Below are 27,791 nucleotides of genomic sequence, written 5' to 3'. Positions count from 1 at the left end.
AATATTTTCCACCCAGAGAGTTACAGGAAGCCAAATGGTAGCCAGTTAGAGAGAGTTCATCCCCAGTGAGTCTTTAGAGCGTTTCAAGGATGTGTAAATTAAGAAAAAATAACCTCTTTTTTAACCTTAACAATTTCTGCAAAGTAAATTATACATTTTGAGTTTTTGTGGGGGTTTTTTTACCTTTATGTTTTCATTTCAGGCCTAAGTACTTTATATATTGATACATGATACAAGAAAACCCCAGAATATCAGTAAAATATAATTTCAATTCAGAGAATTGTAAAGCTTTAAAAAACATGTATTTTATTTAGGCTAAAATTTAATTTAGACAACACATTAAAACCGGAAAGCAAAGTGACAAAAGATGAATACTTTAAAGTCTAATAGTTGATTCCTCATTCAGTGTGTAGCAAAGTATATTTTAGTAAAACAGAAAATGGCTAAAGCTGCACCAATCCTTGCAGGCACAGAGAGCCAGGTCTCTGGGAGCCATCGTTTATTGTGTAGGAGTCAAAGACTTCAACCAGACCCAGGTAAGATCTACATAGAAATAGAATGTTGCAGATGCACTAAATAAACAACTAAGCTGGTTTTCTTTTTTCTATATTTTCTAGCTTGCAACTATTGCAGATACCACGGAGCATGTGTTTCCAGTAACGGGGGGCTTCCAAGCCCTTAGAGGAATCATTAACTCGGTATGACACACACATATGCAAGCCCACATCTATGCTATATAAATACTTGCCCACACAGAAAGGCCAATTAAAGCATCTTTCACCCCTAAATTTCATATGGCAGATCATTAAGAAGTCTTGCATTGAGATTCTGGCAGCGGAGCCATCCAGCGTGTGCGCAGGAGGTAAGAGCCGTAGGAGTCATGGTCAGCTGGGGGTGGTGGGGTGGTGTGTGGGATTGTGTCAGTCATCAAAAGCATTTTGAGTGGAACATGTGGTTAAGTAATTGGATGGATGCTTGTGACCGCAGAGCGACAGAGAGCGTATTGTCACTCACAGCTAGGGGAAATTAGGGAAGCTCCTTCAGCACAGCGTGTGTGCAAAAACTCTCTTAAGCATGGCTGCATCTCTGGCCTAGTTTGCCACATTGGATATGCTAAACAGACCTTTGAGACCTTGGGACCCTCGTTGTCTACCGCTTGACTTCCAGCCATCCTGCTTTCTGTGTGACGTTTAAAGAAGCCAGAGGAAGGAAAACGCTGAGAGAGATTCTTGAGCTGCAGCCGACACAAACAATCTGATATGACCTTATTAGGACTGTAGGGTAGAGTTCATCTGCAGGTCTGCTACCAGGACTGCTGATGGAGATTACCTTCCATTATCAGATGAGAGAGATTAGAGAAATATTTTAGAGGAGGGTTCTAAAGAAAATGGTTTCTCTGGAATATCACAGATTAAATAAAAACATTGTTATCACCAGATATAATTACTGTTGTTGGTTTCCTGCCAGAGTCTGGGTATGTGTCACTACACATGTGCCTAAATATCTTGCTACAGCCTCATTTATTATTCGATTGATGAATCTCCTAATGTTCAGTGAACTAAGAAACCAAGAGTCCAAAGCCCGATGTTGGCCTAATTAGGGTAGATTATAACAACATGCCCGCTTTTTAGACTGTAGTAGCCTATTGTATGTCAAGTCAGACCTGGAAATATTTGTTTAAGCCCCTGCTAAAGATTGTTAAGAAGAAAAATAAAAAGCTTAAAAATGTACTTGTATTTTATTACAGTAACAAAAGTAAACACTGAAAAGTTGTTTCATAAAATAGAAATTTTGCAATCAATGATCCTGCTGAAAATGTCTGCAATTTTCTTGCCAACATCTACACTAAGCAGGATTGGGGGGTCGCCACAAAACTTAACATACTTAAATTTTGCTTAGGAGGAGAAAAAAAAGCTAATTTCTTTCCTCCTATCACAACAATAGACATGTGAGTCATCTGAACTCTACAGGGATCAACTCAGACAATGTGCTTTGTTCAGATTAAGATCTAGCTTTTTGGCCAAAGATATCTCTACTAAGATTGGCGTAAAATGATTAAATTCACATGGGGGGAAAAAACACATTATATAGGCTGTTAGGTACAGTGAATAATCTGTGATGCTTGTTTACCTTGGAACTTCAGGGTGCAGGAGCTCATTTATTATTTAAAATCTGCAAATGTTTAAACTGAAAAGAGTTCTCTGCTGTTTTTTTTTTATAACATTCATTTATAAGATAAAAGTCAGATGATCCTGTCTTCCTATGAAGAGGTAAAGTAAACTCTGTGTCGTCATAAGAACATAATACTGCTGCCCAATCCGTTATTTCCTTCACTTTCCAACAGAGAATCAGGTAGTCATTTCTAAGCCTACATCTACATCCTTTGCATTTATATTTTTTCAAACATCCTGACATTCTGCTTTTAAGTCATAAACGTTTCTGTTTCTGCTTGTATTTAGGCACATATCATATCAAACACTTTTTGAGCTAAAACATGATTGGATACTTTGTAGTCTGCAGCAGACACACACACAGGTCTTGAAGCACATAAACACATGTCCCTCATGTTGATGTGAAGTGACCTGACCGAGCTGCCTGCAAACAGGCCATCAGACTGGACAGTGAACACCGGGCCGCACTATCCGACGTGACAGCACCGATTCCCCCTTCACAACACACACACGCAAAGACAGGAAAGCTTGGGTTAAGCCTGAGATCCAACATGACAGCAGAGATTGCTGCTTTCATTAATGTCTGACCCTTACCTCCCTGCTTTCCTTTCCGTTCCGTAGCCCTCCCTCCATGTCAATGTCCTCTCTCACTAACGTGATTGAAGACACGCCGCTCAGACAAGTCATGCCATATTTTCTACATGCACACACATGCTCAAACAAAAGGACAAGCATGCATACTCGCACTGAGACCAATCACATCCCCGTCAGGCGTTCAGGTGTAGATGTGAAGGGACTTGTGGTCACAGCAGCAGGCAGAGAAGAGCAGAGGCACGTGGGTGGTATGTGTCAGCGGGGTAACACCAGCCTGAGCCCAGCATGTGTCTGACAGGACTGACCTTTCAGTCTGTCATTTTTCAGCATTTAAAGATGAAGTTCTTCGGACATTGGTTTAGAAAATGTTTAAAGGTATTTGATATATTGACAAGTTAAAGGTGTGTCAAAGTAACTAATGTTTAGTTTTATCGTTTAAAAAGAACAGCAATACCATATAATGTTTGTAATGTTTCTTTTACAACCATATGAGATTGGTATTTGTAGTAATAAAGTCAGCTAAAATATATCTAGGTATTTTTTTATATTGCAAAATGGGTTTTTTGATGGTAACATGCTGTGTTAAATCAGGTAATAAACACCCATTTCTCTAAAGCTCTATAATCATATTACATTACTGTATGAGTCCTAATGACTGCTCACATAATACAGTTACACACGAACTTAACCCGGATGAAAATCAAAGCCACTGACTTAATCCATTTGTGTTATGATTGTTTCTACATTAAATGCATTAACAGCTTCCAGTCAGTAGAACAAACAAAACCACTAATACAAAAATATAAAAAACAAAAAGAATTAAAAGTATAAATTCATAATGTACATCAAATCTATAAGAATGCATTTATAAAAATAAAAACAAATTAGTGTGAATTAAGAAACTACTTTATCAATAATTAAAAGACTTACTGTTCATAATGGTCCAAAGAGCAATCTCAGAGCCACTCAGTTTTGGTCAGGTCACATTTGCCAGGACTAAGAAGGTAATTTTTTTCCCCTCCAGCCCTTTAGGTGGTGGTAATATGTTTAAAGTGGGTTTGCTGCCACAAAAAGGAAAATTAGAAACTTCCAGCTAAGATAAGATAAGATAGATCTTATTGATCTCACAGTGGAGAAACTTGTCAAATTGGCTCAATAGTCAAAAGAAGTTGCAAAGGAGCAAAAGGTGCGTGGAGTATATACAGTGCTTCCATATATATCTATATATATCTATATATATAGATATATATGAACTGGGTCTTTTATTTAACAGGTTATTGCACAGGGCATGAGATAGTGATTGCACGTTAGTTATTGCACAAGCTCTTGCAGTTACAGCTCGGCATTGTAAAATCTGATAGCAGCATGGATAAATGAGGGCTCCTTTTTTACAAACGGTCTAAAAGTCTTTCACTAAAGGAGCTGCTCAGCTCCTCTACAGCTAGCACACAGATCTATGTATTTCAAGTACAAGTAAGGACTTTTCCCAAACATAGGTTAGAGTAAAGTCCTGAAGCAATGCACTCTGAACAAGCAAGCCTTCAAAGGGAAATAAAAAACTGATACACTGGAATGAAACATCCAAATCTTTGTGGTTAGTGCAAAGGAGAATCAAAATAAAATCATAATATTGATTGAAAATTATCACAATCTTCATTTTTTGGTAAAATCGTCCAGCCCTATTTGCAGCTTCTTGTCACATGCTGATGTGCCCATGAGCAAGACACTTAAACCCAAGTTACCTTAACCTCTGTGTATTGGGAAGTGTTCATTTGAAAAGTGGATAGATAAATGTGGTCTTAGTGTAAAGCTCTTTGAGTGGCCAATACGAATAGAAAAGTTGTATAGTAGTTCAATTATAGAGTTTATATAGTGTGTGAGTATATATATATCTATGTGTGTGTGTGTATGTTTTTAATTGAATCACATCACACCACGTCACTATATTTTACAGTACATCTGTTTCAGAAGACCTGGGCCATGGTTGGTTCATATTACCTGATTAAGCAGTTTTGAAAGAGACGCATAGCCTGTAAGTGTTATCACATTTAAAATCTGATTTTAGTGGAGCAGGAAATCAAGTGACCGACTGACATGCTGCAAATCATTCAACATCTGCAGCTGAGTGCTCACACACACATGTTGAACTATTCAGTGTGATGACATCAGCTCTGTGCACTATTGTAGGACATTAAAAATGCAAACTAAAAGAAGTATTAGTTTTGCTGAAGCTGGATAATGGTTTTGATGTTTAAAACCATGGATATGGATAACCTAAAGTGAGTCTCTAATTGCAATTTCTCTCTCGTTTACATTTTGTGCTTTTTGTTTTGCTATGAGCTCTGCATCTTCGTGCAGAAATGTGCTTTATAGTTTTCATAGCTGGCTGACCTTTAAAGAACTATTGCCACGTATACACCCACTCCCTCTCATCTCTTTATTCAGTGATCTTCACGCTGCAGCTTTAAATGGTAAAGGTGTGGCAAATGTTCACTTCTATTAGCGAGGATAGCGTTAGAGGAAACCGCAGTGCACATGCAGAGACCACAGAGACACACACTCACATTCCTGCTTGCAATTACAGAGGATAAATGCTTACACATTCCTAAAAAAAAAAATAACACAATCCACATTTGCACATATGGGCAAAGAAATATTTGCCTCCACACACGCAAACACATGTGTGGATCCTTGTATGCTATTGTGCCATAGGTAAGGTCAGACCTACTTTGACAGTGCTGTTGTCAGCCTTTAAGGCATGTTTTTAAGCAAGCAGTTCCCCCCTCGCTCTTTAGCATATGCTGGGTAGCAGCCACATAGACACTCCAGCATATGCTGGCAAGCTTCTGTCAGTGCACTTTAACAGCGCCTTGGGGAGACTAAAGGTCAGAGACACACACACACATGCACACACACTCCTTCTGGCTACTGCTCTCTCTGGGATGTTTGTGAATAGCATCACATTTTAACATTAGCGCCATTGGAGCATATTATGGGCTTTCCACACATACACGCACAAGCACACAGATGTAAACAAACAGCAATGAAGCATGCCTGGGTTTTCAGCAGCTATAGTTCAGCACATCAGAGCTACCAAATGGCTGCTATGGTTACCATAATTATACACTAAAAGATTTAGTTTATGCATAACAAGAGTTTGAGAGCCATTCAGATTTTTTTATTTATGACGATCTCTGATAAAAATACATGCATAAGTGTCTGTCTTGTCACTCATTCCTGATAGCTGCTCTCCTCTTCTGTTTTATAGAGAGATTCCAAGTAGTCGTTAGAGGTAATGGGTTTCTCCACGCAAGAAACATAAATCAAGTCCTCTGCAGCTTCAAACTCAATGATACACACACTGTGGGTAAGTATGCTAACTTAGACATTCACTTACAGAGACTTGTACATTTTGACAGGACAAAATGAAAGAGATGTCCCTTAGGTAGCTGAACTGAAATGTGTTTTGTGCTTTTATACATAATACAAGATATTTATATATTTTTGTTGATCAAAAATTTTACTTTTATTATGGTACACTGTCTTGCAAAAGTGCTCACTCCACTTATATCTGTATTACATCTAAGTACTTGAAACATGACCCCTTTACCCTGCAAACTATTGATTTGTGGGATAAAATGCAGTTCAATGATCTGCGTTTATAAAAGAATGGAAGAAGAAAATAATCACTGAAAGGCAGCCTGGGATAAAATAAAAAAGGGGGCAAACTTCACGCTGATCACAACATCCCTACAATGAGACATAGTGGTAAGAATGGCAAAACAAAAACTAGAAAAACTGCAAAATATCTGCTTCTAAATAAGTATAACAGGTAAAGACAGACATAGACTATTTCCACCTGTAATTGAAGCAAAATGTCATCATTCAAACTGTTGTCTAAGGGGTGCTGAATAGATATTCCAAAAAGAATTTAACTTAAATCCCACCCAATGATTTAATCTGAAAGACTAGTCGCAGCTTTCAGATAAACTCTTTATAAAAAACATTAAAATTCTGTTATAAAGCAAGCAGATGTGGGAAAAGTTCAATGTTTGCAAGGCACTCTATGTCTACAGATAAGATCCATGCATTAATATTCTGCCATATCTTTATAGAAAAACTATTACTTACAGTGACACCTTTCAGTTATAATCAGAGTTATCAAATATATGGCATTGTTTTCTGATTAGTTCTAATTGTTTATTTAAAATCTTTCTCAAATCTGCTTGTTTGACATTGATGGCAGCATGGTGATAATCTTAATCCAGAGCCCTGTTATGAAAAATGTTCATCATGAAACAAGACATTTTCCCCCTGAAATGTATAGATAATTGATGACCAAATAACAAACCCTCATTTCTAACTTAACATAAACTGAAACATAATATTAGATAAACCTGTACTATTCCCTCAATTGGGGGATTTCAATTGTCATGCAAGAAAGTGGGCAGTACAACGTCCTAAAATAATAAGAAAATAATCAAAGTTTATACAACAATTAACTTCAGTCAGGTTTGCTGGGAATTTTTTTTTTTTTTCATTTTGCTTTGTTTTTAGATGGATTTGTTTTTCAGCAGTCAAATATGGATTGGTTAAGTCATCATGGGCCTCATGTCCAAAAGAGGGGGTTCAGCTTTCATACTGAATGTTTGTGGAAGGGAGAAAATCAGAAATGTTTATGTTTTGCCTGCCATGGTGAACAATGCTGTCAAGTCAGAGAGAGACTTTGACACTGCATTTTTCTTCACATTTTTCAAGTATCAAGTCAAAACACTTTATCTGCAGCATTGACCCCAATATTGTCATGTATACCAAATTTAATTTTAATTAAATATACCCCCTCATAATTCTGTTAGGAGCCTGTTCACCACACACTATGGAAAGTACAATTGATGAATGAAATGATTCAACATGATGCCAAAAAACCTCTGATTACATTTGAAAAATGGCACGTTGCTTCAATTTGGGATTTCATGTGTTTATGTTTAGTTTAATATATATTATGTGATTTTTGTTATTTATCAGAGCAACATATAAATAAGGATTGGATAGCTCAAGGGTGACTGTTAAAAATACAACCTGTCAATCAGCTCTTTTTGAAAAGAGTGGAGGATAATGACAATCAGTGTCTCAGTTCCTCCAGGTTTCCCCCTTTTTGACACTGGTCAGTCTAAACCACCTAATTAGCAACATATCATGATGTGCCAGCAGGTCAGTAAGATCTCTGGACGGACTCTGGAAATGTCCTCCACTAGCAAAGCTGACATCCTTCCACAACTACCCACATCTTTATCCAGCTCTTTATGAACATATGAGATTGTCTACAGCCCAAAAGTGCCGCTTTAAGAGGTTTTTATTCTCTTCTTTGCAGATTAATGTGCATTTAAAGACCAAAGCGGAGGAGCATTAACTGTTTACATCTGATCTAATTATTTTTCTGTTATTTTTGAGGTGTGCATGTTTATTTTGGGCTAAATGTGCTGTTTAGGCAATTTAAATACCCTTGGATTCAATAAAACTGAGGGGAGTGATGTCATTGGTATTAGATAGTGTTGATGCTTTATAGTTAGCTAATGTTCCACTGTAAAAAGTTTGCATTGCTGTCGTAGGTTTTCACAGCACCTCAAACGTTTGCATGAATTACCGCACACTTTCACGCTAAATTAATTTTTGCAAGTATTGCACACAAGTTTTCTCGGCATAGAGATGTACATGCTTTGTACATGAGGCACCAGATCTGTGTATTCCATAAATTGTCCGATTTTACCAAAGATTTTCCCAGATATTTTTCTCTCTGGTTTTAAAGTAAGTAAAAGCACTGACTGTTTTTTAATGAGAGCCACAGTGTTTATCGCTCTCAAAGTGAACAGCACAGACATTTTTGGACTTGAAAAACACCAGTCCATTTACGCGTTGGCCTGGATGAACAGCTTCCAAAGGTTTTGGCAAAGATTTGTGGTCTCCTCAGATTAATGACCAGCTTAATAGCCTGTGCAAGGAATTTGCAAATGATATACATCATAGCATGTATTAAAAGCTTGTATTGTTGATTATGATTCCTGATGCCTGTTAGAGTTTGTGCAAAGTTAAAAAGTCGTTTTGCATTTCACAAGAAAGCAAAATGATTGTGTGTTTTTCCTTTGTTATCCCCTTTGAAGATGAAAGACCTGCTGGAATAGAAGATACGTTCCTTCTATGTCCGGCACCTGTCATAGAAGAAGTGGGGAGGTAAGATGCATCTCTTTTTTTGTAGCCCTGATATGTACCAGCTGCACCACAAGTTTTGTGGAGACTTACAAGACTTTTGTCCTTGAACAAATTAGAAGCAAAGTCATTGAGTGTCTGTGATCAATCAATGTTTGTCACTGCTAACGAAGCCAGACACCAATCACAAGGGGACGGCAGGAGTAGAGCCCAGGAACATGAGTTAATGAGAGCCTGCTTGAGAGGCTTTGTAGGTTTGATGTATTTAATCTCAGAGTGACAAAGTGTGAGCAGAGACAGCAGGCAGTAGATAGTTCCCTCTGAGGGTTTCCAGCTTTGCTCCTGGTGATTTATCACAGAATTATCTTTTTGGGGGGAAAAAGGAGCGACGCTTCTGGTGGGGCTCAGAAAAACTGGAGACCCAGCAGCCACAGCCTTCCCTTCACGGCTGCCCGCAGTCTGGTGCATAATTATACACTTGGGCCTGCAGCCTCAGACACCTCCTAGTCATCCTCTGTCTTGTTTCTGTCACTCAGATTTCTACCACAGGTTGAGTTTTGTTGTCTCTTAGTAAAAAAAAAAAAAGAAAAGTTAAAGGATAATTATTCCTCTTGGCTGGATTAATAAATGTTTTGAGTGTTTCATGCGTATAGTCTGAATAAAGCTGCAGAAAAGGGTGTTTTTATGATACATTTCGGCCACATGGAGTCTCCTTCCCTATGAGCAAAGCAAAGGATCCCTACATGTAGCAGTAATGCCTTAAGGAAGCATCTATCCATGAAACAAAGGGCCCATCTGAGCAGAGTCAGCAGAGCTTAGCAGCCTGAGTGCTGCTAAAGAGGATGTCAGCTGTGACTGGCCGAAGGGTCCAGAGTGAAGGCCAACATCTGGCTGCTGAGTTTAAGATGTAGAGACATGGCATCTGGCAAGCAAGCCACTGATAGACAAATATTACCGTCATGCAGTTAGAAAATAAATATATTTTAGATTTAGATAGTTTATATTTTCTTAATAAACAATTTATTTCAAATGTTTGTCCCATTATTTCCCTACTGTTGGACAACAAAGGGCTTTTCTATTTTCTATTAAAAACACTAATCCAGTTGTGTCTGTATTATTTGCTACATGGGCCAAAATGTAGTTTCTCGCAGGTCACAAAAAATATTTTGCTTTATAAAAAACTTAAAACTATTTTTTTTTTTCACTTTTCTCTAAACGCACACTTATTTAAAGAAACAAACAAAAACCTGTCCAAATCCCCTTTTCTATGAGGTGTTGCCTATGAAAAGAAAAAAAATCCCTTGAATTTTCAGGTCTTATTCGCTATAAGATTAATTTAAAAGCAAAAAACAAGGTCGATAAAATAAATATTTCCAAATAATCCTATTTTTCTTTCCTTTTTTTGTTTCTGTATATTTTTCCTAACATCTGTGAAAATTTAACCGTGCGTGCGAAATGCGTGTATGTAGTCTGACTCCCGGTGTTGGCTGTCAAAAATTTTAATGACATCCTTAAATTGGGAACTTCCCTGAAAGCTCGACTTTAATGCAGCAGAAAATTCAATTTAATACAGAAGTGTAGAATTCCCTCATGATGAGAAAGTCTCTCTTCTGATTTAAGTTTTTAAAAAAACATTATTTTTTTATTTTAAATTCCTAACCGAACACTTAGATTTTCCGATTTTGGTCTCTAATAGTTTTCAAAATACATAAAAACACAGGGTTTTCTAAAAGTATCTTGTCAATACATTTGAATACACCAGCTTGAAAATAAATTCTGTAATATTACAAAAGTCAAGTAAATACTGGCTTTTGATGAATACTTCAAACTGCAGGTTTTCTTTTTTTAAGCATGTTTTTGTTGTTCTCCAATGTTCTCCACAGGGTATTGATATAAAATAGGTTCCCATTTTTCTAGTCTAACTACAGCCCTCAATACCTCTAGTCCTAAAGACTTCCACTAAGAAACAGATTAATTGTGTGTGTGTGAGATTTAATGTCTTTATAATGTTCGAGGCTTTTATAAATCCTGCAGTAGAGGGCAGTAATCTTTATTGTGCCTTTTGAGAAAACAAATGTAATACATTAGAATTAATTTGTCACTCCTGTGGTAAACCAGTCATGTGGTCTGACAGAACATATTTCATGCCATAAATCAATGGGTGGTACCAACATGACCATGGGAATGTACTAATTATTATTTTAGTTATCACTAAGAGAGAAGTCTACTGTATGTGCAGTTACAGAATAAACCCCCCATACACACACACCCTGCACACACACATACTCGATCTGCTATTGTAGTGAGTTCCATGTCTTGACTCCCATTGATTATTTTTCAACCTTTCTATGCCCTAATCCTAAAACTAACCCCTCTAACCATTGGCAAAATAGCTTGTGGGGACCAGCAAAATGGCCTCACTTTGCAACAATTGGTCCTCAATTTAAAGGTGAAATTGGAAAAAAACACCCACCCATGTTTCAATCATGCATCAATCTGAAAAACAATTATCTGTTTGGCTTTTATGTAGTAACTTAGAATTCTGCCAACCATACAAACGCATAATAAACACCAATACAAGCAGTTTTATGGAAACTCATTTACTACTCTCCAATTGCATTTTTAACTTTTTTCTGCATGCGGGTTGATTAGCCTGAGACCTCCAATATGTAACAAGCTTGAGTACATGTTCATTCTCGTGCTCCTGGCCTCCTTTTCATGCAACAGTAGATTCTCTCCTACTACAGTGCGGACCTCTTTCTGTGCACTCATGTCAACTTTTGTAGATTTGCGAAAGGAACCAACCTGAGAAAATAAGCTACCTGTGATTGGCTGCATAATTATTTATTAGATGGTTGATACGTTCTTAATGGCAGTGAATGCAACTCATTTATAACCACCAGTAGTCCCTTTTCTTCTAATCTTCCAACCTCAGATCTGCTTTAATACAAGCTCTTTGTTGGTGCTGGACTACCACAGGTAAAAATAAATTTCTGCTGGTACTAAATACATCATGATGTTCCAACGTTGCACCATTCACTATTCTCATTGTGTTTTCAATGGCGTTATCTGACCAGACTATATCAGCATCAGAGTTTCATTAATGTAAACAAACACCTGAACATTGAAGATGATTCTGTTTACAGACATGAAATTCAACTTTGGTTTTCCAGATATTGTTCAGGTATTCTACTGCTTTGTCTTAATCCTCGACAGCAAACTAAAACAGTGTCAATATCCCTTTTCTTCAGCAGTGGAGCCTTGCAGAGTGAGCGTGTATGGAAAGCAGCATTTTGCATCATGTTACTTCATCTGTGGAGTAATATGTTTAGATTTCTTTGTGTGTGTGTCATTAACTTGGGGCGTTGCTGGCATCCGGTGTTAATTTAATCTCAATGGAAATATTAGAAAAACAATTTACTGAGAACAACGTTAATGTGTTCAATATTTATTTTAAAGACAATTCATAGAATTTTAATCTTTTTATTGAGTATTTAAAAGTTTGGCTCTTTGCAAACAAGCTTGGAAAAGAGGAGTCACTGAAGCCCAGAAGAAGGAAAACCTCCTGCCTTTGAACTTTTGGGGATCTTGGGGTCTCCTTCACCATGTTTTAACACATAACCTAGAGAAAACCTTCACTCACCTCTTATTTGAACCAAGTAGTAGCAATGTCACATGTAATGAAGTCACTTAGGTTGCTGTTAGATAAATCTGTTTTGACTGGGAAGCTTCAGGATGCAGATCCCCCTCCTCCCCCACCTTCACCAACCTCCTTCTAAACAATATACCCACACAAACTTGCACAGGGCAAAGATGTAGACAGTGGGTGCATTGATGATTGATAGGGACTGAGATCTCTCTGTCAGAGTGGAGCTGATAGCATCAAGTCTACTGCCTGCCTGAAAGGAGAGCCTACCATTTTGATGGGGAAGCCGGCTATGAAACGGAGGGGATAGTGCTGTCTGTACCTCCATTTTCTTCTTCCCAAATCACTCAGCAGTCACTTACCAAGGAAGTATGGATGAGTTATCTTAAGGGACGATCTAGAATGTGAAAAGGTTTTTTTTCTACCATCCCCCACTCCCTGCTTCCTCTCTTCCTCCCACCCACCACCCTGCAGTGACCTCTTTGCTGTCTGTCCCGCCCAGATTTTAACGTAAAGCTCAATGCCTGCCGTTGTTTCGGCCTCCCATAAGAACAAGTAGCTGCTCTATCCTGACGTCCAACAGTCTTCTTCTGTGGTTTGTACTACAACCTTCATGAACACAGGGCCTTTTAAAAGATTCAAATCACCTGAACTTTTTAAAATGTTTTAATATTACGTCTCATATTTTAAGTATTACATTGAGACTTTATGTAACGGGCTCAAAAATTGAAACGTGAGCGAAAAATTTTGAAAAAATATGATTTAACAAGTGTGCAAATTAAGTTGATCTGTGAAAGCTTTAGATTTTTGTCATAGAACAAGCAGCCCGACGAAGACCAAGGATCACAAGTCAGTGTTAAAGCTGGAGAGGTGTGTGAATCTTGGGAAAAACTATCTATTAAAGTCAAGATAGGTCTTAAAATGATTTCCCACTTCATAGGGGACTTCTAATATACTAAGACATGTCAGTCTACCTAGACAGACACACACATTCAGGAGAAGAAAAACCAGAGAAGCAACCATCGGCTAACTTTGGAACAGCTGCAGAAATCCTCACCACATTAGAGCTCTCTTTAATAATATTAAAAACGAATTAACTGCAACGAGAAATTGCTTAACAAAGTATTTGGAAGAGCAGAATAAAAATGCATGCAATGCAGATTTGTGCACCTACAAAACAAAATCCCAGTATTTTACAAAATTAGATAAAATTCAAAAGGTATGAACACATTTATTTGCATGACACCTTATACGTACATCCCACCTTATCTTTGCATCTTTTACGATCTACATTTCATCGACCAAAAACATCTGTTTTATGCATGTCCTCCCTGCATATCTCCATACAGCATGGCCTTCTGGAGAATAGAAAGAGAGTTTGTCCTGCAGTGGTTTCTACATGAGAGTTTTGGGTCTAATCCAAGGATTGGAGATTCTTTTTGTGGGTGGAGAGCTCTTTCACCCCTCCATTTGCTTTAGTATGGAGTTTTGTCAGCACATTTGTGTGCTTAAAAAGGCAGCAAGTCCAAGCCCATTAGACAGAGGAATGTGTTTGGACGCAGGAAGAGTCACCACAGTCATTAATGTGTTCACACATGTTGGACTGTTTTAAAATGACATGATCAGAGATGTCCATGGGCTGTTTTTTTTTTTTGCTTTCTTTTTTTAGGGAGATCTACCTGCAAGTGAGCATGAATGAGGGCCTCTCTTATATCACCAGCTCTGTTCACATCACTACTACTGAATGCGTGAGTACAAAACACATGTTCATATCTGTCTCTAGCATACTGCCTTTATAAAACAAGCTTTCTTCCAAATTATTTTCTCTCTTTATCTTGTCTTGTCTTCCTTTCTCTTTCTCCTCTGTTGTTTGTCATCAGAGGAGGCTGTGAGTACTTTTTATTCCCCCCTGTTGGTTTGGCAGCAGTTGTGTGTTAGTTGAATTTAATCATCATGTTTTCGTTGTGTGTTTCTGTCTAGTTTGATGGCACCATCGTGCTGATTTCACTGCTCGTTGTGTTCCTGCTCTTGGCTCTGCTGCTGATGTGGTGGTTCTGGCCTCTCTGCTGCACTGTGGTAAAGTGTTTGCATTTCAGAATGATCATCGCATTGAATTCCCATTTTAAGATTTCTGACAGCATTTCAACCGAGTCTGCAGCCTTCAACTTGTTTATGTGGGTTTTTGTTGTTGCTGTCAGGTGATTAAAGAACCTCCGCCTCCTCCACCTCCAGAGCCAGTAAGTCAGCACCTTCATGAACCAGAGAAAAATTTCTGTTCATTTGATTATAAACATGTGGTTATTATCACCGCTTTGCAGAGAATACATAGTTGGAAAAGTATTTATCCCTTTTAACCTTTTAAATGTTTCATCACTACTCCAATCTTTAAGATATTGAATTAAATAGTCTATTTTATGGAGCCTATTTAAGCAGTTAATAGGGTCCACAGTAAATCCACTTCATTGGAAGTTAATCTCGGAATAAATCCAGTGGTTTTTTGAAGTCCTCAGAGGTTTATTAGACAGAGGAACACTCCATTAAGTGGAAAAAGTGTTAGACGACTTCAAACCTACCAGAACACGGCCATCCAGCAGCAGTGGCAGACCAGGAAAGATCAGCTTTAATAGGAGAAGCAGCCATGAGTTCCACACTAACCTTTGGAGGAGCTGCAGAGATCCACAGCTCAGGGGGGGAAATTGTTTTGATGGAAAAACTGTTAGTTCCAGACTCCACAGTTCTGGACTTTATTAAAGAAAGAAAGAGTAAATCAATAGTTAAAAGCAAAATGTAAAAGGTATACCATCATAAGATGCAACCAAAATGTAAACTTTTGGTCTGTATGTAAAAAGTTATTGCTCGCTTTCCATCGGGTCCACTAGGCCTTGCTTTACTCCATCCCACCAATTTCGAAACAACCTCATTACTGCTTTTTCAGCCCTTGCCATCTGTGATTGAACATCGTTTTGAGCAGGGCCCAAAAATGCAGCTACCTGTACTGAAAAAGCACATATGAAATGATTAGAAAAATTGGTGAAACATTTGTGGGAGCATCTTGCTGTGTGGATCAGCTTTTCTTTAGTGGGATAGAAAAAGGAATGAAACTTTTAAACAGAATAAGGCTGGAAGAAAACCTTGGAAAAAGGCTTGAGAATGGGAGAAAGGTTCACCAAACTGCAGGAAAACAACCCTAAAAACATCTAGAAAGAAAAGCAAGAGTTTATAGTGATCTTAGCTACCATCTCAGTGTCTAGGAGGTACTAACTTACCCAAAAAACCTGCTGTAACAGCAGGTTGTTCTACAGATTTTGGGGTAAAGGAATGTAGAGCTGGGAGGAAACTACAGTTTTCAGATGAGGATTTGTGAAAAATTTTGAAAAGCACATACCGGTATTTTTTTCCCCTCTGCTTAAAAAGAGTGCACTGCTTTGTATTTATTGATGGCATAGAATTACAATTAAAAGTTTATAAATATGATAAGACAAAGTACAGAGACAATAAGAAATATGAATACTTTTGTAAGGTTTGCTGTGTAATTCACACTTGGTATAAGTTGCAAAATGAAGAATATGAGCAGCATCAACCTAAATGTGTTTATCAAAGGAATCCGATGAGGACGATGGGATGCCAAAGAAGAGGTGGCCCACAGTGGACGCCTCATACTACGGTGGAAGAGGAGTGGGTGGCATCAAACGTATGGAGGTGAGACCTCCTCCTCCCCAAGCTTTCTTTGTTTCCAAAACACCAAAACGTATGTATCGAGAATCTGTTGCTTTTCCTTATAAATTCAAGGTACGATGGGGAGAGAAAGGGTCGACCGAGGAAGGCGCCAAACTAGATAAACCTAAGAATGCAATTGTAAAGATGCCTGAGCAGGAATTTGAACCTTATGAGCCCAAGCCTCGAAAACCTCCACGCCGCCCCCCTCAGCAGAAGAAGTGGTACTCACCCATTAAGGTCAGTGTGGTTCCGTTTGATGATTCATTTATTTTTTATATTTCCATCTAACCTGCTTTTCTGGACCTTCCAGGGGAAACTAGATGCTCTGTGGGCTTTGTTCAGGAGAGGTTACGATCAGGTATCTCTAATGAGACCGCAGCCTGGAGACCAGGTGAGCCTGCTGCTAAAGCTTAGCTCAGCACACACAAACACTTTATGCAACACTGTAATTTAAGACTATCGTATAATTTTGAGGCTCCATCTCTTGGTAATAACCACCCGGGAGGATTTTAATAGTATGTTTTATTGTATTCCTTGTTCTCTCCTAACAACAGAGCATCTGTTGATCTGTCTTACTGATTTATAAATACGGTTTCTGAGCTACTAGTACAGGTCAGTTCAGGTTTATCTCCAATCCTGCTTACAGCCACACTCAGTCAAAGAGTTAGTAAAACACTGCCTCGTCAAAGCTGTGATTGTTTACACATTGTTTCCCCTGAAATTCCCTTTATATAACAAGATTTTAGTCGAGGCTTCAAAAATAGATTACACTCCACCATCTCTTTTACCAGTCTTGTAGCGTCTCACAAAAGTACTAATACCCCTTGAACTTTTTCACATTGCAGCCAAAAACTTCAACGTCTGTAGTCGGGGGTCTTATGTGACAGACCATCAGAAAGTCCTGCACAATTGCATCATTGTTTAACTAATAAAGGAAAAGTGTTTTGGGCTTATTTTCTTTTTTTTGTGTTAATACCCCTAAATATAATTCAGTACAACACATTTCCTTTAGATGCCACCTACAGAGAAACAGTGTTGGAAGGAGCAGACAGGTCAGGGATGAAGTTATTTAGAAATTGGTTATAAACCCATATCCCAGGTTTTGAACATCTGTAGTGCTGCTCAATCTATCCACAATTCTACCAAGAAATGTACATCCATCATACCATAAAAATGCAAAAAGTCCCATGGCAACTCTGGAGGAGCCCCATAGCTCTGCAGCTCAGGTTTGAGAATCCCTCTAATGAATATCTTTAAATAATAATTTTGAAAAAAATGTGGCCATTGGGAAAGAGTTGTAAATATAGTGAGTAGTTAAAATACAGGCTTAAGAAGTTCAATTTGCAAATTGCTAAAAGCAAAATATAGAGAACATGTATAAGGTGGTGTAGTGGTCAGAGCCCAACATGCAAAATTCTACTTCTAGCTAAAAACTAATGAGAAAAATGCAGGTTTTCTCATTCTAGACTTGATGGTGGTAGAATGAGGATAGGGATGCTTAAGTTCAGTAGGACTTGGCAGTTGTTCATAGGTAAAGGAGCAGGGATTCAACTTCCAGTAAACATACAGCCGGAGCTTTAATTAAGTGATCTAGATTAAAGGGTATTCATGTATTAGAATGGCCCAGTCAAAGTCCCTATCTAAATTAAAATGGAAACCTGCAGAAAGACTTGATAAATAATGCTCACAGATATTCTCCATCTAATAAATAATGCAGAGTTATTTTGCGAAAGGAGAGAATAGGAAAGCCTTTGGAAAGCTTTATGTGAAAGACTTGAAGCTGTAGATGTAAAAGGTGGTTTTGGAAGTAATGATTAAGCATATCTGAATTTTTATGCATGTCTGATATTTTCAGATTTTAAACTCGTAAACTAAAAATGAAATCAATCAATGAAATCAATCTAAAGTGTTGGTTCAAAATTTAAATTAAAATATCCTGATGGGTTTTAGTTCTAATGCCACGAAATGTGAAAATGTCTAAGGGTTGCATATAGTCTTCTTCACACCCATTTTCAGACATAATCACTAAACCACACATAAAATGCTATTATAATTATGCAAACATTTGTATCTGTAAAATTTTTTACATCTACTGGATTGTCTAAATAAAATAAATTAATTCAAACTCTTGCAAGGCAAGAAAGAAATGTGTGCGTCAAGCGGAATGTGCTTTATTAAAACTGGCATCTCTGGCCCTTGTTAGTCCTAAATCGTTCCATGTCCTCCGTTCCTCCAAGTGTCAGAGAACAGAAAGAGCTAAGTGATCTCTGTTTTCTAACCTTGACCCCATGAAGAGCATCCCATAACCCTAAAGTCATGTTTCCACCATCATACTGGTCGTCATGGTGAAACATCTGCACCATTGTGAATGCCATCATTGTCGCCTCACATATCACTTATTGATTTATGCCTCTGAATGCCATGATTCATCTTTACCATGTCTCAGTGTGTCTGCTATATGTGAAGTCTTTAAAACTGGTTAACATTGATGCTTTTATCCCTTGTGTCTGTGGTGGATTTCTCTTCTTTTTTCTCTTTTTTTTAACAAGGCAGAACAAAAAGTGTCTTTCAGCGCAGAAGTTTCTGGAGTCTTTGTCAGTCACTTTCTAAGGGACTATGGTTCACAGAGCCATTCAGCGAGGACCCAACCCCCTTCACGCGTCATTAACTGAGCAAAATGAAAAGCTGGACGGAAATAAAATGGATGCAAAAAGCCCTTTTTTGTTCCAAGGGAGATGGTTGAGCAGAACTGGTTCTGAAAGTTGATGAAATCCAGCTCAGGTCCAAAATATTAGACTGAATCTGAGTGAATGGCTCATAAAGAAAATCCCTGTGGCTTTTTCAACAGCAGCTCTGAAAGAATCTGCTCTGCTTCCTCTTCTCATTACTCCTTAATTACTTGCTTGCAAAGGTCCATCGGTGGACAGTTTTTGTCATAACGGACACGATTCCTTTTTGCACTTCCTTATTTTTTGCTAATGAACGTGCATACATTTATGTGAAAGTTAGTTTTCCTGAGTGAATGTTACACAAACAGACAAAAGACCTTGAGGCATATGATGACTGACAAGATTGCATTCTTTTCCCTCCAGAGTTGATGCACTGACAGAAATTAGCTGTCTGGACCAGAGGGCTGCCACCAAAATCTCCATCCTCACACTTCTTATTCCCTGCTCTTTTTTTCACCCCCTGCTTTTCTCATCTCTCCAATGATTATATGGTGAGGGTGAGGTGTTAAGTTAGTTGAGCAACATTAAATTATCTTTTTTATAGTTCCTTGCAAAGGTGTTTATGTTCCTAATACAATTTTTTTTTTCATATCAAAACCACAAAATTTGTTTTTTAATTAGTTTTTTATTAGTGGTTTCTAGATTCAGTTGCAATTGATTTAATTGGAGGCATTAGATTAAATGGTGTAAAAAAAAAAAAATATCCATACTTTTTAGATTTGTATGTGAAAACCACACATCCGTCACTATACTAGATGAAAGGGTATAAACGCAAGTCTTTTTCAACACAGTGAATGATAATGAGATCTGTGTTTATGTAACATTTCCTCTATAACCAGTGTTAGGAGGGAATGGGGAAGCTTTTAACTTAATTTTTGTGTGTTTTTTTGTTTTAGAACACTAATATACAACAAATATCATCTTAAGGCTAATTTAAAATGCAGAAATATGAAATTAATTCAGTCCGATCTTATTAATAGGTTTCAAGTCTGATACAAGCGGTCGTTTTCCGTTTAATTTCTCTAAATGGTAAAAAAAAAAAAAAAGGAAATCCAGGTTATTCCATGTAGAGAGTGATTTTGCAGCAATCTGTCCTCCTTCTGAACAGCAGAGGAAAATTAACTCATTTGAATCATTAACTCTACAACAATTCCTCAAACTGAGCATGTATAAGACTTGATTGGAAGAGAAGATTTCCTTTTAACGGAAAAACCTCCAGCAGAACATGGCCTTGTTTGGACCAGCTGTCTGCCATCACTGACTCTAGGATCTGGTCTTTAATTAAAAGAATGTCACAATTTAAGATCCATTTAAGAAAATATATTGAGTTCTAAATTGATTTATATTTTTCTAAAGATTTGTGTTTCTAATGAAATAATTTCTAATATAGACCATAATTCTTCACTTTAATATCATTTTTCAAAGTTCTTTTGTGCTTTTTTTTTTAAATATACTGTAAATGAAGACTGACCAAGATAACATTATTGGCATGTTTATAAAGTTTTGCACATTCAAACATCTTATAATGGTTTCTAGCATAGGAATAAGAAATGCATTCCCTAAAAGAAAAACACAATGGATCATAGTTACCCATGCAGCAATTTCCATATGTAAGGGAAGTGTAAGCTGTAAGGTCATGTGACCTGACAGGCTGAGCTGTCAGTTCACATGTGTCTCCTTTCTTTTTCTCCCCCCACTGTTCCCCTGCTATAACGGTGGAACATATGTGTGTGTGTCGGTGGGGGGTTCCAGTAAACATCCACAAACAATTCCCCCCTGTATGTCTGAGTTAGAAAGGAGGCCTTATTAGTCTTTGAGGTTTAAAGCGAAAATAGAGAACAGATGAGGGATCCTGGAGGTATTGAAGGGTTGGTTTTTGTCTCAGAGATGAAGGTTTTGGTTTGAAACAGTCGTTCAAACAAGAAAGGAGAAACGGATATTACAGACTAAGCAGGGCTTAGCAATCATTTCAATGTAAAGAACGATGTCCTCGATTTCTAGCATATAGTAAAAAAAAAAACAATAAAACTTGAAATATAGTTTTACGGTTAGATGAAAGAACCAGGGTCTGACTTGTGAAAAATTAAATAAGCAGGTCCAGCACATGTCAACACATCACTTGCTGCAAGCTTTTAATGATCTTTGCTCTGAGAAAACGGAGGGAAATAGAAAAATATAAGCAGAAGTTATTAAAAGAATAACAGAACCTGAAGCTCTTTCTGTCCCTTTGAACAATTTATATATTTTTTTAATCAGGGTATCTGACCAGCAACCTCTGAGACCCTTCAGACATGGAGTGACTACAATCTTACCAGGAACAATTAAAATGCTGAACTACTGTTAAGATTTTGCTCTTATATAACAAAACAGACTTTTCATCTTTTTTTTGAATCTTTGATTTAAACTTCAAGTGAAACAATGTTTTTTAGATGTTAAGTGTTTCATTTGCAGTGGGGTAAAAGTGTGTTTCGTCAGCCATTGATTATGCCAGTTCTACTTAGAAAGATCTATAATGTTCATCATGGATACACTTCAAGCTATGACAGAAAATGAGCAAAAAACCTTTTAAGGAATCCCATTAAAGAGTTTATAAAGATTATTTTTTTTTATTATGGAGGAATATAAATATTATAAAGAAACAAAGGCTCCCATCAGTGACACATAATGCTGAGAGGGACTCAAATCCTGCAGTGGCAGGCCTGTCCCCCTGCTCCAGTACATTTCAAGGTTTGGCTGAAGTTTGCCAGAGCACATATGATTGATCTATATAAGCGTTGGATGGACGCAACTCGTCATGTTTGCAGGGCGAGGAATGCTAAGTTGCATCCTAAGAGCACTATATCTACTGTGAAGCATAGGGGTGGAAACATCATGCTTTGGGGCTGTTATTTCTGATCTCTGTTAAGGGAAGAATAAAGTGGGCAATGTAAGGGCAAATTTAAAGCCAAACCTTCCATCAGTGAGAGCTGTGAAGATGGAGCAAGGCTGGGTCTTCCAGCACGATAATGATCTCAAACATGACACTCTGAAGATGATGGAATGGCTTTGTAAAACATTTTAAAAGGTCCTTCAGTATTTTAGCCAGTCTCCAGACCTCAATCACATAGACTATTTGTAGATGGAGATAAAAGTTTGTGTTGCCCAGTGACAGCAGCAAAATATCACTGGAACATGAAGGAATGGGTCAAAATACCAGCTACAGTAAGAGCAAATCTGGTGAAGACTAAAGGAAACGTTTGACCTTTTCATTGCCAGCTAAGGTTATGCTACAAAGTACTAAGCTGAACCTTTGTCATTTACTAAATATATATTTTCCATCATGATTTAGAAATACATTATTTAAAAATCCTTCAATGTGCTTGCCTGGATTGTTCCTCATTTTGTCTCTCATAGTTAAAGTGTAACCATGGTAAAAAAATGACATCTTTCTAAGTAGAAGAGCTGTAAAGCAATTGTAATGATTGGTCTACAGAGGAAAAACCAAATAATAATTGTATTGAATGAAAAATATGCTTTTCATTTGCAGCCTTACAATCAAACAGGGTGAAAAGTGTTAGGAAGTTTCTTTGTCAAAACAAACCACATAGAAAACTGCGATAAGTTGTTTTTATTAGAATTTATATAAAAGACCTGCACAATTTTTCAGTGGAGATCCTAATGAGCCACATCATCTCCAGAGCTATATAACTAAGGGGTCAAACAACTAGACCGACTGTCATAACTGAACTTTGACCTTTCTTTTTCCGTTGTGACAGAATGCTCAGCACCAGCTCTTTAGGTTTGCTCTAAAGATGCAACTCCAACTCCCCCATCCTCCCTTTTTTTATGTATGGGGTTTCATTCAGACCATATGCTCTGGTAGAAGCATCCTTACACACACACACACCTACATACGTAAACATACTTATATTCATGAGCTTGTCTTCTTATTGTTTCCATATGTTGTCTCTCCTGTTGTGCTGCTGCTCGCAAACTGGCCTTTTCACAGCCACCCTGCAACAACAGCCAAAGACTCCACCATCCCATCCACCCCAGCACACCCAACCAAGCTGCCCTCAATCAATTACACACCCCTTATAGACACGCTTGAACCCACAATAGCCCCCTTCAGTCACAAAGCTTCTGCTGCTGGCTCCTCTTAATGGCCCCTGTGTGACTTTAGGGCCTCTCTGCTTAATAAGGTGTTATAATTAGACCACCAAGGGTCCGCCACAGATACCCCACCCTCCATTTTTTTAAAGACCAACTGAGCAAGAAGAGTTTGTGAGACAACAGATAAAAATCCATCAATGGGAACAATAGGAGATGCATCCTTTTCTTGCAAACTGTTGTGGAGAAATGTAAATTCTTCCCTTTACATGGCTTCAAATCAAGCACATAAGGGACAGAGCAGGCTTTCTGTTTTGTATATAAAGAGTCTGAATCGGAGTGGAGGCTTCTCCAGATCAGAAAGAGGAAAAGCTTTTGACTAAAGTGGTTTGTCAGAGCCTGCCTCACAGCTATTGTAGAGCAGGTGTAGACAGAAAACAGAAGCACCTCTTTCTGCCTCCTAAGACAAACACTTGTGTATCTGTCTGGGCAAATCTGGGCAAAAGCGAACTTTGACTGGTGAATCTAAAAAATCTCATGGCATTTGTCCACACAGTGGCTCTAAAGTATACACGCCAATGTATAAAAGGCTATGTGAAAAAAGGATAATTTCCAGGTTTAACATTTCACTTATTTTTTTGCTACTCTAAGCTGAAAAATTCCTGCAGCCATATACCTCTTTAAACTAATATTTAGCTAATTTTGTCTATTTTGAATTGTTCTTCATTCTATCAGCACAAAGTTCACCTATTACTGACACTGTTCAATTTAGCATTACTAGTCAGCATCAATGTTTTTGCCAAAACTCCAAACTTTAATCTACCAACATAAAGTCCATCCAAAAATTGGGACAACTGTGGGAATAGTCAAATGAGGCTACATGACATTTTCAGGCTCTCTGCATATTTAGGCCCAGATGACACCCAGTGGTCACAGGAGACATTGCAGCACTTTAAGTTCTGAAGCATTCAGGATCCTCATGGTGTCACACTTCAGACGCTGTTATTGCAAATTTGTTTAAGTCAAATCCTTGACTAGAACATGAATCCTCCGTTCTGGATGCTGCTCTCTAATTTTGGGTAATGAGCTCCATGGTCTTGTTCTGGGTTGGCCTGTAATTGATACAAAGACAAAGGCAGTTTGATGCTGCCAAACCAAGTTCTGAGGCCATGGTGTTCAAATATGGCTCAGTGCCATCGCTGACGTCAGACCAGAACATGTTTCTGCCAAAATGTTTGGGTAGAAATTTAGGCACATCTGCCCGTTTGTTTTATTTTTGGACTAAAAGGCTTCTGTCCCAGAACCTTTCTCCTTAAGCCAAGGCACGCAGTATTGGACAGATTGTCGTCACACTGAAAAAATCCTTCACAGTCTCTTTACCTTTTTAGTAAATAAATATTGTAATGTTCCGGTTTTACCACATATTTTGTTATTGATGAAAGCTGTCTTGATTGTGCCATGGTATATAAATAAAATTGTCTTCCCTTTCCTGATGGATACCTCTAAACAATAACGAAAATCTATTGCTTTTTTCTAAATGTTAAAAATGTAGAAAGGTCAAGAATTCCTACTAGGAAAAAGATTAACCTTATTTGGAATTGATTAAATTAGACTAAAGTACAACTATAGCAAGTACTACAGGAAGGTATTTTTGTTCCCTCATCCTCCCTGCTTAAAAGAGATGTTTTTATTAGTTAAACAGGATAAGGGCTATCTAATATGTGGAAAATGTTTATTATTTATTTGATGTTATTTTATTAAAGGCCTGCCTTGGATTTAATAATTTACTATTTAAAGTTGTTACTTAGAATAAAAACGGTTTTAATTAACCTTTGTCTCTGTGTTCTGCAGGGTCGCTGCATTAGTTTTCAACGGGTCAGAGACGATGAGCGCCCGGCTCCTCCCAGAATGCCTCACTCCCCCACTCCGCCTCCTCCTGCACCGCCAGCTGAGGAGCGACCTTTGGTCTCCAACTCCGTCCCCCGTACCAAGCCGCCATCTAGAGGACCCCGCACTGCTCCCTCCACACTCACTGCACCTCCCTGCCGTTCGCCCCCTCCCGTGACACGACTCCCACCAGGGCCGCCCCCAAGCCGTGCACCCCCGGGGCCTCTCGGACCCCCACCGTCCCGGCCCCCGCCAAGGCTGTAATGATGTAGAGAATGGATGCAAATACAGTGTGTTGCAAAAGTATTCCTATCCCTCGAACTTCTTGATTTTTATTATTTTTTCTTTGGATTTTTTTTGCCAGGCTGACAAAATGTAAAGTAAAATTTTGAGGCTCGAAAAAAGAAAATGACCCCCCAACCTGAGAGTTTTACAGAAAGAAATTTACATAAAAAAAAAAATTTACATAAAGAAATCTTAAAGGAACAGCGTTCAGCATGGGGGTGAGTAGAAAATGAAGGCTAATCATGTTTTGGGTGTACTATTCCTTTAAAGGTTTGAATCCATTATTATTGAGCCTCTGTCCATTATTTGCGGCTGCTTGTCTTTGTAGGCAAGTCTATAGTAGCTGTCTACTTATAGAATCTAAAGCGGTTGCTTAGTCATAGGCCTAATCCTAAACCAGCCGCTAAACACTAACCCTCCACTTGCACGTTACAGGGAAGGATCCGCCTCATGAAGTGCCATCTTAAACCATGTAGTGGGTAGGGCCAATGGACCGCTCAGCCCTTAAAAAGAGTTCATCAGTTGCAGGCCTGCAGGAATTCGGCAGCACGAGTAACAGCGGCATGGTGGGGGAGGAAAAAAATAAATAAAAAATCAATTCCAAAATGGAAGGTCTTTTTTGAAAAAGTAATATTTGACCTTATACATTTGTTTTAAAAAAGGGACAAATTTTAACTGTTACGTTAACCTGTACAACCGAACTAGCCACGCATATGAGGCGTCGCTGTGTTGCCATAGGAATGACTGCTTTCCTTTTCCGTTGGGAGGGAAAAAGACGTCCCCTTCTCCTTTATTCCCCCCCACCTTCAGTCAAGGCGGCTTCCACAGCTGCGAGTGAGACTTCATGGGAGTTAAACTCTATTAAGGGTTAGTGGTTGGGAGGTGATTTGGGATTCAATAAACCTGGACATCTGCTGACATTGATTTTTTCCTCCTGAAAGGTGAACCTCAGTCTAACTTTGCTACCACCATGTTTTACAGTGGAGATGATGGGCTGAAGGTGTTCCTCAACCGCCCTCTTAAATCTGTTGCCGTCTTTTAGCACTGCCCAATTTTAAGCCCAGTTAATGAGTCTTAGTTTGCCTTTGCAATAAGGTTCACATAAGCTCTATTTCAGTTAAGAATTGGACGGAGAACTTTTCTCCGTTTGTTTGCATCCCGCTATTGGTAAGATGTTAGCAGGACTTGTCATGGGATTGTTTTGGCCCTATGGTTAGAGGCGTTCACAAGTTTTATAATTATTTTATAACCCTACTATGCTCTAAATTTCTCCCTGTTCTCTCACTTCAGAGAACAAAAAGAAAAACATTGGGACAACTTTACACTGCAATTAATCAGTATGAGATCAAAGAGGGCTGAACACACTCAAAACATTAGATTTACAATTTCACAGTTGTGCAATACTTAGAAAATGCAAATAAAGTGCAATCGAGTGTGTCATAACGTCATGAATCTTTCCAAGTTGAAAGGTCTCTCATACTTTTGCAAGTCTGTATCACATCTGAGGGAACCGTCTTTGATAAGCAAAGAATCTTCCAGGCCATAAGCACAGACGTTTCTGAGCTCAGTGTCTTGTTGCTGGACAGCAAAATTCATCAATCTGATGTCAAAACCTTAAAAAATACCAACAATGGATCGATCTGGACCGTTTGTACAGTAATAACAGAGTTGGTGAGTGGAAGTGTTACCAAACCTTAGTTATGTTGAAAGTGAGAGTTAAAGTTGGCATCTGAAAGTAGCAGGGTGTTTTTTTTTCTTTTTTTTTAGATTTATGCAGCACAATTATAATGCAAAAGGAGGGTGTTGTATAATAAAGCATGTAGTATAAATGGTGGTTGTGGGGTCTGTTGGCTTTTTAAAATTAGCAATTCATGCATTTTATACCATTTCAACCAAAGAAACCTTTACTGCAACTTACTTAGAATCTAGATTTAATGTTCAACAACCTTATTGCAACTGCAGGGCAGTTTCTCAGTGTGTTATTTATTCTAATAAAGGCCCGCTTTTCCTTAGCATCTTTTAGGTCTGTAGGTTTTTAAATCAACGCAGGGTGAGCTGCACCATGGCAGATAATAGCGAGCTTTGAACACCAAGTAAAAGAGTGTATTAGAAACGTGTATCTTCAGGGCATTTTGTAAACTGCATTTACTGACTGAAATGATCATTTGCATTATTTCTTCAATATTAACACGTCTGACTTCAATAAAGACATTTCTTTTTTATGCGTCGACTCTTGTGGGGTTTTTTTTTATTCTGGTTTATGGAATTTTCTGCTGTAATATGATTCAAACCAGCAGGGGAACACATTTTATAAAAGTTATTGTTTGGATTTTATAAATACTTGATGTTTTAAAACTGCAGGGACATACTGAAGCAAATGATGCAATGTCAAGACTTTTATAAACTTTACAGAAAATGTATAAATCAATCCTTAGAAACTTTGCATATTTTATGTTTTAAAATGTGTCT

The 27,791-nt window shown here is 38.1% G+C and overlaps 1 protein-coding gene across 1 annotated transcript in view; it reads left to right on the top strand.

The window, feature by feature from the left end:
* Positions 1-27,544, top strand: part of antxr1d (ANTXR cell adhesion molecule 1d) — a 35,870-nt gene extending 8,326 nt beyond the window's left edge. Inside the window, exons 7-18 of the mRNA XM_038296405.1 lie at positions 468-536; positions 618-698; positions 802-862; positions 6,034-6,132; positions 8,924-8,993; positions 14,285-14,363; positions 14,596-14,691; positions 14,814-14,852; positions 16,216-16,314; positions 16,405-16,569; positions 16,643-16,723; positions 25,002-27,544. Coding sequence (XP_038152333.1) covers positions 468-536; positions 618-698; positions 802-862; positions 6,034-6,132; positions 8,924-8,993; positions 14,285-14,363; positions 14,596-14,691; positions 14,814-14,852; positions 16,216-16,314; positions 16,405-16,569; positions 16,643-16,723; positions 25,002-25,301 — 1,239 coding nt within the window. The 3' untranslated portion in view covers positions 25,302-27,544. The remainder of the gene's footprint in view (positions 1-467; positions 537-617; positions 699-801; positions 863-6,033; positions 6,133-8,923; positions 8,994-14,284; positions 14,364-14,595; positions 14,692-14,813; positions 14,853-16,215; positions 16,315-16,404; positions 16,570-16,642; positions 16,724-25,001) is intronic.
* Positions 27,545-27,791: the final 247 nt, after the last annotated feature.

Source organism: Cyprinodon tularosa, unplaced genomic scaffold, assembly GCF_016077235.1.
Source record: "Cyprinodon tularosa strain WSP-4 unplaced genomic scaffold, ASM1607723v1 ctg37, whole genome shotgun sequence".
NCBI lineage: Eukaryota > Metazoa > Chordata > Actinopteri > Cyprinodontiformes > Cyprinodontidae > Cyprinodon > Cyprinodon tularosa.
This window is presented reverse-complemented; position numbering and strand designations above follow the sequence as displayed.